Source organism: Triticum aestivum, chromosome 5B (genome assembly GCF_018294505.1).
Source record: "Triticum aestivum cultivar Chinese Spring chromosome 5B, IWGSC CS RefSeq v2.1, whole genome shotgun sequence".
Classification (NCBI taxonomy): Eukaryota; Viridiplantae; Streptophyta; class Magnoliopsida; order Poales; family Poaceae; genus Triticum; species Triticum aestivum.
In genome coordinates, this window is record NC_057807.1 from 483,735,342 (window position 1) to 483,748,717 (window position 13,376).

The following is a 13,376-nucleotide window of genomic DNA, read 5'->3' on the forward strand; positions in this document are numbered from 1 at the left end:
GAGGAGGCAACGCGTGCTGGGCTGGCGCCGACGTTCATCAACCTCATCAGCCCCGGGAAGGACGCCGCCGCCGTAGCCTAGGGCAGCGCGCTGACGGCGCGAACTTCTTTTAGTTTTACTAATGTTTAAATGGACTTTGGCCGGCAGGTTGATTGGTCATTTATGTTTAATTATGTTTAATCATGCATATTTTTGCCCTTGTGTGCACGATTTTTTTTGTTATGGCCGGTCGCTGATTTGGATCTGCCACCCATTGGGTGCACCTGTAGATCTAAATAAAATTGCATGCCGACACAAATGTTCGCTTGGTCGATCCAAACAGGCAAAAAACGAACAAAGTGTGTGTCCGTTTAGGTCGCTGCGTTGGAGTTGCTCTAAAATTCATGGATTTGTCCACATAGATATTCTTGAATTTGTGCCGTGCCGGGTTTTGGGTGGTTTGGAACGTCGCAAGAATGTTTTGCTTTGGGTGCGCGGACGTGTGCGGGCTCGTGATACTTGTGAGCATCCCAAACCGGGAAAATTGCTTGTGTTGTTGCAGCTCCGAGCCAGTCTACCCAAACCGGAAAACTTCCCCCACGGCCGAAAAGCCGAAGAGCATCCGACCCGGGCACGCACGGAAAACTTTGGATTCGCGTGACGTCCAGCGCAGAATACACAGCCCCCACGAACGAAAAGAAAGCAGAGATAGGAGAAAACCTAGATCTCTATCTCCCACGCGCGAGCGAGAGCAGAGCAGAGCAGAGCATCCATGGGGTCGTCGTCGGGGGAGGAGGGGGAGGAGCAGTGGGTGCCGCCGAGCCGGCGCCCGGAGCTGGCCGACGTGGCGCCGCTGCCGCAGGCCGACGGGCCCTGCCCCGTCGTCTCCATCGCCTACCGCGACGACTTCCGCGAGGTCATGGACTACTTCCGCGCCCTCTACGCCGCCGGCGAGCGCAGCCCCCGAGCCCTCCGCCTCACCGCCGACGCCATCCACCTCAACCCCGGCAACTACACTGTAAGGCTACTAACTGTCCCTGTTCTCGCCTTCCGTGGATGTTCTGTTTGGGAATTGCTTCAGCTGCTTTGCTTAGGTCCCGATCCAGTGTATCTGTGACCCATGGCTTTTAGTAGAGGAGGCTTCAGATCAGTGCAAGGGCAGTAGGTAGTGGCGGATAGCCGAGTGTGACGTGGAGGCCGCTCCAGCAATGCCATCGTCATGCGACCTCGTCTTAGAGATGACAGTGGAGTCTCTGCTCTTGAAAGAGGGGTCCGGCTTGCTGTTTAGCCCTTCGATTACTGTGGCCCCTGATTTAGTGTAGGTAAGACGGAGGAACCGTTGTGGACTGGAACCATGGAACTGTGCCGTGGAGTTTCAATTGTTCAGGAATTGCTTCAACTGTGTACTCTGAGGTTCTGATCCATTATAGTTGTGACCCATGGCATTTAGTCAAACTTTTAAATAGCGCGCTAAGCTTCTTAGCATCGGCTTGGTTAAAATGTGTGAAACGCTATAGCGCATAGCGCAGCTATAGCATGCTATGCCCCATTTAGCGTTTCAGCTAAATTAATAAAAAAAAGTAGGACCCTGGTAAGTGCCGCAAAGCAATTCCGCCCTGACGTTTTTTGATGGCAACTTTAGTTACAAGAGGATGACAACTTTAGTTGTGAAGCATGGGTTTGTATTTTTTTCTCGAATGGCAACTTTAGTGTAAAAAACGTTAGGGCGGTGTTACTTTGTGCCACATGTGTGGCACTTATCATTAGGGAAAAAATAAACATATAATCAGGCATGAAATTAATATATACTTGACAATTGACCGCACAGCAACCAGCAAATCAATTAGCATCCAGCCAAATCAATAGAAGAATATCATACACTACACTATAGTAGCAACCAGGAAGGCATAAGATAATGCAAAGCAAAGAACAGCTACATACAAGTATATAACAAGTTAGCAACACATCACAAATTCAAAATGCAGGACATGGTTCATAAGTTTGGCATTACATAACAAAGCCATCAAGTCAACATCCAGCAAGTCATTACATAACAAATCAAAGCAAAGTTTACCTTCCCGCCGAAGCAACAGAAGTTCAACCAACTAAGAACTAACTTGACAAGTCACACTTGCACACATAACATAAGTGATTTGGTTGGCATCCATGCAATTAATCTGAGTCAGCTAGGGCAGAGGGATACTCATCTTCTGATTCCGAAGAAGAATTGGAAGAGGCGGAAAGGATAGCTTCTTCATCGATTGCAGTTTTGTTTGGATAATAATAGAAGGGGTTCAGAAAGTATCCAGCCAAATGTAGCGGCTACTTGAGTTTGCTATCCCATCTCTTGTCAATGATATCAATAACGCATTTGAAGCGACTCTCATCATTATCAAACAGCACTGAAATTTCCTTTTTTGCATCCAACATACAACCATGGAGGAATCCCATAGCTGGCACATCGCTATCCATTTTTCTCAGCACATTAGCCATTGGCTCAAAGTAGTTGACAGCAATGTTGCTGTCAACTCCTTTCCAAAAGGATTCCAATTGCACCACTTTGTGAGCTATCTTCCCCTTGTCCTTCTCTAAGTAACCCATTTCATGTAGCTCATCTGATCTGAATAGTTTAAGCATTTCCCTCTTGTTGTCTTGCAGCTTTTGAGATTGAGATAAGCCGTGGCAAATCTAGTAATGCCTGAGCGCACTAAGTCTTTCCAAAGTGTTTTTCTCATCAAAGCTAACACCCTTGTGTGAGCATATAAGAACACACTTACTTGCCTTGCTTGGGCAATTATTTTGTCAACCGATCCAAGCTTCCCTGTATCCTCCAACATGAGATCAATAGAATGAGCTATTCCAAAAAATGGAAGGTCTCTTTGCTTTCATTAGACTTGCTGCTGCTACATTGACACTACTAGCATTGCCGGTCACTTGAATAACCTTTTCTGCCCCTATATCTTCAATGCAATCATCAACAAGGTCAAAAATGTATTTGCCATTTTTTTTTACAGATGAGCAATCAACTGAATTCAAAAACAAGGGTCCTTGAACACTATGAACAACAAGGTTCATTACTCCCCTGCCTTTCCTATCTGTCCATGCATCTGTCATTATGGTACACCCCGTGTGCTCCCATGCTTGCTTATGGGGTTTGATTGAATCCAACATCTTCTTCCTTTTCTTCAAGAACGGTCCACTCATCTCATATGCACTAGGCCCATCCAAGTCATTGCCGAAATCTCCGATGGCCTCAAGCATAAGTAGAAAGCTAGGAAGTGTGGCAGTGTTATGTGGGATGCTAGCTTCATAGAAAAATCATCATATATACTCACAAGCTCTATTCCTCCTCTCTTCTCTTTTCTGAGTGGACACCTTTGATTAAACATTTTGGGTTTCACAATTTCTTTTTTGATTCCTGTTAACACTTTCTTCGATGCTAGGCTTGCAGAATTTGTCCATAGGGCCACCCCTTGAGCTGCTTGTGTTTGGTTTTGACCTGAACACCACAACCTGATTGCCATCATCTTCATCCATTTGGTTTTCTCCATCTGAGTGATCTAAGTCAACACTAGTTCTGACCACCTCCAATCCCTCGATCTTTTTTTCCTAAAGCTAGGCACTCTTTAGGAGCAAAGCTACCATCTCCAGCCTGACATCATTAGGTACCTTCGGGCATCCTGTGACACCACAATTCTTGATGATTGAAAGGTGAAACTTTATCCTTGTAACACCAGATGTGCATATCTTGTCACAATAATTGCACTTCAGCCAATGCTTCTTGTTCGCATCTACAAGAGCGCAATACTTCCACGCAGGATCATCCGAGTCTACACCTTGGGCGGGTGGAGGTGCTGTTACGGAAGCAGCCACCCACACCTACGCAAAAATAAATAAATTAGATACTGACAGGAAATAAAATTAGTTACGGAAGCAACACTTAACCACTAGTTGCTCACTTACAATACACCACTCCATGACTGTAGTTCAATTACAAAGTTACAATAGACCACTCCATGACAGTAGTACAGTTCATCAATCTGCGTGACAATTATGAAGTGAAGAATTTAAGACAGAGAGCTTTGAGCAAATAAACTAGCCTTGCTACAATGGTCTACCCTTGCTCACATCAATCTGGTGTGTGTGTGTGTGTGTGTAGTGCCTTGCAAAACGATAAACTAGGCTTACGATACACTGCCTTCTAAAAAATGACACATGGCTGCACTAATGTTCAATGACCTGAAACAAACCATGGTAACTACTATGCATTAAGACATGTGCTGCATCAAGAAGCTTGATTTACTAGATGTCAATAAATCTTAGGCTGACTGAAAGGAGACGGTTAACAGCGCCTAGTGGTGCAATACAAATTTGCAATCCATACATCAACCCATACTGCCAAAGCTTACCATCTGTTTGCGAGATCATGGTGGCAGTAGAGGCCGGATCTGGATGATGATTGATGAAGTAGTGGAGTTGATGCAGCAGGGCCGTGGGAGAGTCCGGCGGCGCCCTTGGCAAGGCCGGCGATCTCAGTCGAGTCCGGCTGCGACCTAAGGAAGAGGAGCCCGGCGACTTGGGAAGGGGATGCGGGCGACCTGGGGAAGGGAGTCTGGGAGAAGGGGAAGCCGTGAGCTGCTCAGGACGCCTTCGGCGTCCGCAGCCGGTGGCCATCACCCATCGCCAGTGGCGCCGCCATTCGCTTCAGAGAACGGGGGGAATAAGGTAGGGTTCGATTCGATCCACGGGAGGAGGGGGTTATCGGGAACGACTTTTGGGCTTTAGCCCACTTGGCTCTTTCAATTTTGGGCTAAATTTTTTGGATTGAAGCGATGAAGTGGGACGCTAATGCTATTTGTATGCAGAAATTTAGCGCTAAATAACTCTTAGCGACGCTATTAGCGCGCGAAGGCACTCGAGCAGCGTATCGTAGCGCAGCCCCTTTCCTGGCCACTATAGCGCCGATATTGCGTGCTATCTCGCGCTATTTAAAACTTTGCTTTTAGTAGACGAGGCTTCAAATTAGTGTAACAGGCAGTAGGTAGGTGGATGGCTGAGTGTGACGTTTAGTAGACAACGCTTCGAATTAGTGTAACAGGCAGTAGGTAGGTGGATGGCTGAGTGTGATGTGGAGGGCGATCCAGCTATGCTATCGGCGTGCGGCGTTGTTTAGAGGTAAGAGTGGAGTCTCTACTCTAGAAAGAGGGTTCCGGCTCGCTGTTTAGCCCATTCGATTTCTGTGGTTTCCAGTTTAGTGTAGGAAGACAGAGCAATGTGGCTGGAGTTTGATTTTCTGTCGGTATACTTTGCCGTTGTTTTGTAGCCAGCGTGGTGCATTTTCTTTGGATCCACATCCATGCTATTCTTGTTAACTTGGTGGGTGCTTTTCTGCTTGATAGGTATGGCATTTCAGGCGCGTTGTTCTAGAGGCACTGGATGCTGATTTATTGCTAGAAATGCATTTTGTGGACCAAATTGCTGAATCTAATCCAAAAAATTACCAAGTCTGGTGAGTCCCATGCAATAAGCTTAATATTACATCAAGTGTTTGACAAGAAACTAATCTCCAATTTGGCGGCTGTGGAGTTCTGCATGAGTTACCACTTGCTTATATTTTTATCCTTTCATAATTCAAACTCACTCTTTTCTTTCTCTGTGGTGAAATTCCAACTAACCCTCCAGGGATATTTTCCCCTCAGGCATCACAAGAGATGGCTTGCTGAGAAAATAGGACCAGATGCTGCAAATAGTGAACATGACTTTACAAGGAAGATACTTGCTATGGATGCTAAAAACTACCATGCTTGGTCCCATAGGCAGGTATGCAGTATCTCCTTTTGATGTTCAGTACAAGTAGGATGTTTGTATCCTTTAAGTTTGTTACTTCTCGCTTGGCTGCTGTACTAAGCAATTGTAGTACCAAGAGAATATTGGTTATAATAATGTAATTGATTTGCTATAATTGTTGCAGTGGGTTCTTCAAGCATTGGGTGGATGGGAGAGTGAACTGCAGTACTGCAACCAGCTTCTTGAGGAAGATGTCTTCAATAACTCAGCTTGGAATCAGGTCATTTGCTTGTCCTTCTTTGGATGCTTTCTTGTGTGTTTATGATATGCCATTTCACTTCAGATTCTTCACCATAGGAAGAGTTTCATGGATCATCGTGCCTTAATTTCATCAAAACAGCCTCGCAATCTCCATTCTTGTTCTTGATTTATTAACTTTTTATTGATCTTGGTTTTACCTGGTAACCAGCTTCTTCCTTGCGAGTGCCTTTTTCTACTGATGAGGAATTAAGGCCAAATATTCAGAATTATACTGAAGTATGTTTTTTTGTTGTTGCAACAGAGATACCTTGTGGTAACACGATCACCAATTCTTGGGGGCCTTGCGGCAATGCGCGACTCAGAAGTAGATTACACAGTTGAGGCCATTATGGTGAACCCTCAGAATGAAAGCCCCTGGAGATACCTCAGAGGTTTATATAAGGATGATAACAATTTGCTGGTGGCTGATAATCGCATTTCGGATGCTTGCCTCAAGGTCCTGAATAAGGATTGGACATGCGTATTTGCTTTGAGCTTCCTGCTTGATCTTCTTCGCATGGGTTTGCAGCCTTCGGATGATCTTAAAGGAACCATCGAAGCAATGGAGAACTCTGATCCTGAAACGGGACATGCTGATATTGCAGTAGCTGTCTGCTCAATCCTGCAGAAATGTGATCCCCTGCGGATAAACTACTGGTCATGGTACCAGACCACTCTTTCTTCATAGACATCTGAAAATTCAGCTGAAGATAGTTTTAGCAGCATGATGTAAACTCAATCGAAGGGGTTGACGCAGTGTATGAAAAACCTTTCCTGTGATCTTGGCGCGGAGCAAAATTTGTACTGATTTTACCGGGAAAAATCAATCAATGACAGCATGCCCAACAATGTCTTGTGTGAATATGTTACTGCCTGATATTCACATGTTAGCAGAATGAGAATAACCAACCAAACTCCAATGAGCAGATTGTTAAAGTAACAGCCACTGGTGGTGTGAAAATCCTGAAATCTGCTTCAGTCACTTTGCCTTGTTTACAGTTGAGTCTGTTGTTGTGATCTGTACCCAATGCATGTACACAATCATCAAATTATTAGTTTTTTTACCAATGTGTGCTCGATGTAATCATCATGTATTCCCTCCTTCCAAAATACGAGTCATATATATTAGTTTTGTCTTAATTTGAACTTACATCAACACCTACAATACCCAATCAGTATCAGTAGATGCACCTGTTTCTGTAGTGTATTTATTTGGTATTGCAAGTGCTGGTATTTCTCTTTTTTTTTGCTGAACTTTTATGTTTGACTTAAAGACAACTAATACGACTTATATTTGGGACGGCGGAATCATGCTCTGCACATGTTTTCAGTCATGTACTCACACATTATTATCAGTTTATATTTTGTTTCCCTATGTTTTAGACACATTTATTTGAACTTGTTTGGGTGGTGGGTTCCATCTTCCCAAGTTTATAGCACCTTTTTGTTTTTTTTGTTAATTTAATGACGGATTTTTCCTTGTCTCACTAGGTTTTCTGGCTCTTATCATTGACTACACCATATACTTCCTCCTTTTCTTTTTACTATGCATATTAGATTTCTCTAAAGTCAAATTCGTAAAGTTCGTCCAAATTTAAATTAAAAAATATCAGGATTTACCACCTCAAATAAATATAATCTGAACATATAGGAAGGAACATATATTCCATGATGGATTTGATTATATTAATTTTGTATTGCAAATGTTATATTTTTAAAATAAATTTGATCCAACTTTGAAGAGTTCAACTTTAGACAGCGGTGTAAAAAGAAAAGAAATAGAGGGAGTATTGTAATGGTGCTCTCTCCAGAGCTGTTCTTGCACCCTCATGGGAGGCTGCCACAGTGCCACTGCTCTTCTCGAAGTGAAGCACATCATCACCTTTCCTTATTGTGGGACCTTGTAGCAGTTTTCGTCGAGAAATGAGTTGTTTGGATTAAGGAGCTAGGTGATTTTAGTTTCTTTTTCGAGCATTCGGTTTCCCTTTAAATTTGATCAGAGATTATATTCCCAATTGTGATTCATGTGAACATACTTTTGTTTTCTTAATCAAATAATACTAGGGGATGTGCATATCATGAGATCCCCTAAACCATTCCTCTCTGCATATATTCTAAGCTGGCACCAATAAAAGATTCCTAATCAAGGCAGTGGAAAAACAGAAAGAAGAAGGGAATTAAAACATGACTTTCTTGTGCTTCCAACAAACAAACACGCTTTCCCTTTCTAAAAAGAAACAAACAAACGCGTTCCCCCCCCCCCCCCCTAATAAAAATTGCCCCAACTTACCCTAGCCCGTCCCTTTCCTCATCTCCATCGCCATTTCCCTCTCATCCTCCACCAACTCTCAATCTCCAATGACATTTCTTCTCCTATGCTCGGTCTCCTCCCAACGCTCGAGATCCTAGTAACACCCCCGCTCATCCCACAACCTTGCCTTTGCGCATAACACTTCTAAACCTACCCTTTGATCTTTCAACTTAGTGTGTTAGGGTTTGAATCTTGGCATCCATAACCATAGCCGCCACCAATCTACCGGGCCATCTCTGCACCCGACAATCCTTCTATCAGTACTTGGCGTCTCTCCATGCGACCGATCCCAATTACAGTTGGCTGGAGCCATACCAAGAGTTTGAGGTATGGCGGCGTTCTCGATTTGGCACGGCAACATCTGTACTAATTTTACTAGAAATATTGATCAAATTGTAGTGCCTTTTTGGATGGTTGATTTATTTTTGTTAATTCAATGTTTCCATTCTTCTTTGTCTTATGAGGCTTTCCACATGTTTTTACGTGGCTAGTGAACTACATCATATATATATATATATATATATATATATATATATATATATATATATATTGTACTTCTTTCAAATTCATCCCTACCACCATCATTGGAGCCTCACCACAACTCTTGAAGTGTAAGGACATTATATGTCTTTCATTGTTGTGTTACCTTATAGCAGTTTGATTGAGCCCCGGGTAATTTGGATTAAGATGGAGCTATGTGATTCTATTTCTCTGTAGGGTTTTGAAGCCTTTGATTTCTCGAGATTCTATTTTCAATTATGATTCACATGGCCATAAGTCAGTTCTTTTATTAAATAATGTCAGGGGATGTGTATCTCTTGGGATCTCCTCCACAATCCCTCCATGTGGTAGTTACTCTCATGTCTCATATACTACCACCGGGTGGTAGTTAGCATCATATCTTATATACTAGCATGTGGTAGTATATATATATATTACTTTATCATTCTATGTATATTCATATAATATATCTAAGATTTTTCAAAGTGAGTTAAATGAATAAAATGCATGTGAGTCCATGGATTTTAGTATAATTTTGAAAATACCTTCATATTGGTATGTATAAAACAATATAATAAAAACTATTACATTACTACCATGTGTAGTGTTTTCCACAACCACACCTTAGTACACATCTAACCCTCTACCACCAGTCAAAAAACATCTAACTCTACTCTTGGATCCGTCAACTCACTATGTTAGGTTCTAGATATTTGGGGATCCACAACCATACATGTCCTCAATCTAACAAGTCATATATAATTCCTACATCCCTTGCAAAAGGTCTTAGAATCTCTCGTACAATCTATCCTGACTATAGTAGCTAGGAACCATAGCAAGAGTTGAAGTTATAGCGGCGTGTTCTCGATTTGGTAGTGAACTCTCAAGGATGTGATAATCACAAGAAAGTTCCATTTGTTAAGTCTTGCCATTGCCATCTTGTTTCTTCGGAGTTGTGCTCCTAGATTTAGCAGATTGGTTGTGTATGTAGTGGCTAAAGTTGATGGTTCTCTATTCTGACCTTTTATTTCCATATGGTATTTGTTATTCTTGTTTGCTCGAGTTCCAATGGTAAATGATAAAATTGCTGCATTCTTATAATTTTTGTGAATACTTAAACAAAATACATGTCAGTAGATTTATAGACGTTTTCACACAACATATATGTCATGGCCATTTGGTGTCTTCATACTTTGCCGTTGTCCATATGATTTCTATTGATAATTATTTCGTATAAACACATGCAAGTACATACCAGTATCCGCTTAATGGTAAGAAAAAAATGTGATGCATCCACATTCTAATTTTAGGTAGTTCATTGTCAATAAAGCCTATATTTGAAATCATATGCTGGCCATTTGGGGCACAATAAGTTTAGCAAAAACTAGAGTGGCATGCACATGTGAATATTGTTCCAAGTTTCAAGCTTCTTATTTACATTCCTCTAAGTGTGGTGGGAAATTTGTTAGCATGTTCCCCACAATATACCGGGGGTGAGCATTAGGAGATTCGAAGGAGTTTACTGTACATAGAAGTAATTTGTGGTTGTGTGAGTTAAACTACCTATCTTGTGTTTTTTACCTTATATAATAAGGATGTCATCATGTGACAAAAACTTTCATCTCATTTTTTATGTTCAAGAGTTTTCTGAAGAGGCCCACTTGGACTGTAGAATTCCTATAGGCTTTATAATCAAGATCCAAGCTTTTTTTATCCTTTTCTGTTTGACCATTTCTTTGAATAAAAAGAGTGAGTATGTGATCCCATTTCTTATGAATTCAAGAGGCATTACTGTTCCAACATATTCAAAGCACATATTCTGACTGTAGTTTGGTAGTCTGGAGCAGGATTTCTCGCAATATTCGGAAGAAAACCTCCTCGATGACTGCTCGTCAGAAGAAATCTGACAACATTGTGGTTTCTCCTAAAGTTGGAATTATCACTCGCGGCAGAATGTCAAACGTAAATGATATGGCTTCCTTGGAAACAAATCACACTACGGTTCCAAGAGGTATCTTGCTTACTATCATGTTGCAACTATGAAGATAATTCTAATGAAAATATTGCATATAAATTAATCTTTTGTCACATATGATGAAATATCAGGACATTGTGTGACACCTACCTTCGAAATAACCGTGCAGTCGGACGAGGGGCTTAATCTTTCTGTGGATCTAAATTCCACTCCATCAGAGTACACTAAAATATATTCACAACAACTTGGGGATGTTTCTAGAGAGGCTCAACTTGAAGCTCCAACAGAAAATGCAGAGGTAGAAGATATGGCTGTGGAAGACAATATAGGTTGTGGTGACATGTTACCACCAGTTTCTAGAGGGGCAGAATTTAAAGCCCAGGTAGAAAATGAAGAGAGGGAAGAAGTTTTGATGGAAGAAGAAATAGGTTGTGCTGACAAGTTGATAGTTACTGAAGGGACCCAACTTACACTTAGCAGGGACAAACATGAATCACCTGTGAAAACTGAACTAGTGGCTCAAGAAGTAGTAATGCAAGAAGATATAGGTTGCGATGATAATTTGCCAGGTTCAAACCAAGTGCTGATCTCACATGCCAATCAAGATGCTGGCTTTACAAATCATTCCCTTGACGAGGTCTTGAACCACACAAGCTCAACGCTACCATCTATTGGTTCGGTAATTTCATTGAACCATTTATAATACTATTTTTTCCATTTGATTCTACTATATACTTTACTTCCTTTCATCAAAGAAATATCGTCTTGGGTACTTTTTTTAATCCATTTTTGATACTGCCGCAACAGTGCATGTTTCTTTTCACCAAACTAAACATTTACTTGTTACTCCCTCTTATCCAACATAAGTGTAACTTTAATTCAAACCCGCTGACACTTATTATGAATCGGAGGGAGTACTAATAAAATGAAAAAGTTCAGCCTTTCATTGTTTTTCCCTTCTTTGAGTCCGATAGTATTGCGATTTGCTTACTAGGTGTTGTTGTCAGTTGATCACTCTTATCTTTTTGTTGTGAGTTTCAAATTGTTTTCATTTTTCTTGTTTAACAAGTAGGTCTCGGTCAGCAAAAGAGTGCATCATCCTGCCATTAGAAGAAAAGAAAAAGAAAAACAGAAATGAGACATGATTTTGGTAGGAATTAATCATCTTCATGATATATAGACCGTATATGGTAAAAGAATGCGCATGTGCTTGTGCCTCGCTTCCACACGCTCGCACAACACTGGCCATCTTTGTCAAATTGTCCTCTTTCCACTTTCTTCCATTCCCTTCACAAGTGAGCGCGTTCCCTTGACCCTAATTAACCCACCTAGCTAGGCACCCAACCACCATAGCGAGCCCGCAGAACCCTAGCTAGGTATTGGCGATCGAGGCATAATCATTTAACCCCCGGACATGACGAAGATGGTATCGGAGATGAAGGGGGTGACTCCGTGGGCACAGGAGCAGCCCGACACGGCCACAGAAGAGCAACTCATCGTCGTGCAGGAGGTGAGTGGATCACGCATACACGTAGTTCTTTCTGGTTGGATAGTTGGTAGATCTGATGGTGGTTTACGCAGACACTCATATTGCTTGGCTTTGGCTGCTCTAGCGGATAGATCGGACAGAGTTAATTCTTGTTGTTGGGCTGCACTAGTCAATCTAAATCTGATCGTGGTAGGGGATCGATAGATCTGAGATGAATCAGACATAGAAATGCTCACACACGACTAGTTTGATTTGATTATTACTTGATTGTGCAACTATGGGAGGTCCTCGGCGTCCGAATTTTGGTGCCGCAGCTTAGCTCGAGTGCATCCTAGTTGGTCTTCTGACGCGTCCTGTTGGTGGCGGCTGTCCGGGCATACCCTCCGCAAGTGGTGGCGGCGAGGCACCGACGAGTAGAAAGCAAGGATGGGCCGGGTGCAGGAGGAAGAAGGTGGTGGGCCTAAAAGATATACTCCCTCCGTCCGGAAATACTTGTCATCAAAATGAATAATGTATCTAGACATATTTTAGTTCTAGATACATCTCTTTTTATCCATTTTGATGACAAGTATTTTCGGACGGAGGGAGTATAATATACTTCCTCCGTCCCGAATTACTTGTCGTAGAAATGGATGTATCTAGAGCTAAAAATATGTCTAGATACATCCATTCTTGTGACAAGTAATTTGGGACAGAGGGAGTACTATGAAAATATATTATTTGTACACTAGGAAAATGGGTAGTACTAAAAGATATATATATATATATATATATATATATATATATATATATAAGATTTTAAAGCAAAACATATATACTTATAAAAACTTTCTATGCACAATATTTACAAACTTCCAAAAATTCCTAGTCCGTCGGGTAGACAACTAGTGTAGTCTTCCAAAGTGGAAATCACGCGCTCGCAGAGAAACAGGCATTCAAGCCCTGCCATTTCTGTCTTTCGCTTCCCCCTCTCCTCGTACAAAGGCCGAAAACCCACCGGCAGGGTAGGTGTAGCCACCCAGCCGCCGCACTTG

At 42.0% G+C, this 13,376-nt stretch overlaps 1 protein-coding gene across 1 annotated transcript; it reads left to right on the forward strand.

The window, feature by feature from the left end:
- The first annotated feature begins 661 nt into the window (after nt 1–661).
- Nucleotides 662–7,216, forward strand: LOC123112677 (protein farnesyltransferase/geranylgeranyltransferase type-1 subunit alpha). The gene is made up of 5 exons (XM_044533735.1): nt 662–997; nt 5,379–5,488; nt 5,679–5,799; nt 5,951–6,046; nt 6,329–7,216. The coding sequence occupies exons 1-5, from the start codon at nt 752–754 to the stop codon at nt 6,752–6,754; spliced, it is 999 nt and encodes a 332-aa protein (XP_044389670.1). The 5' UTR covers nt 662–751; the 3' UTR covers nt 6,755–7,216.
- Nucleotides 7,217–13,376: the final 6,160 nt, after the last annotated feature.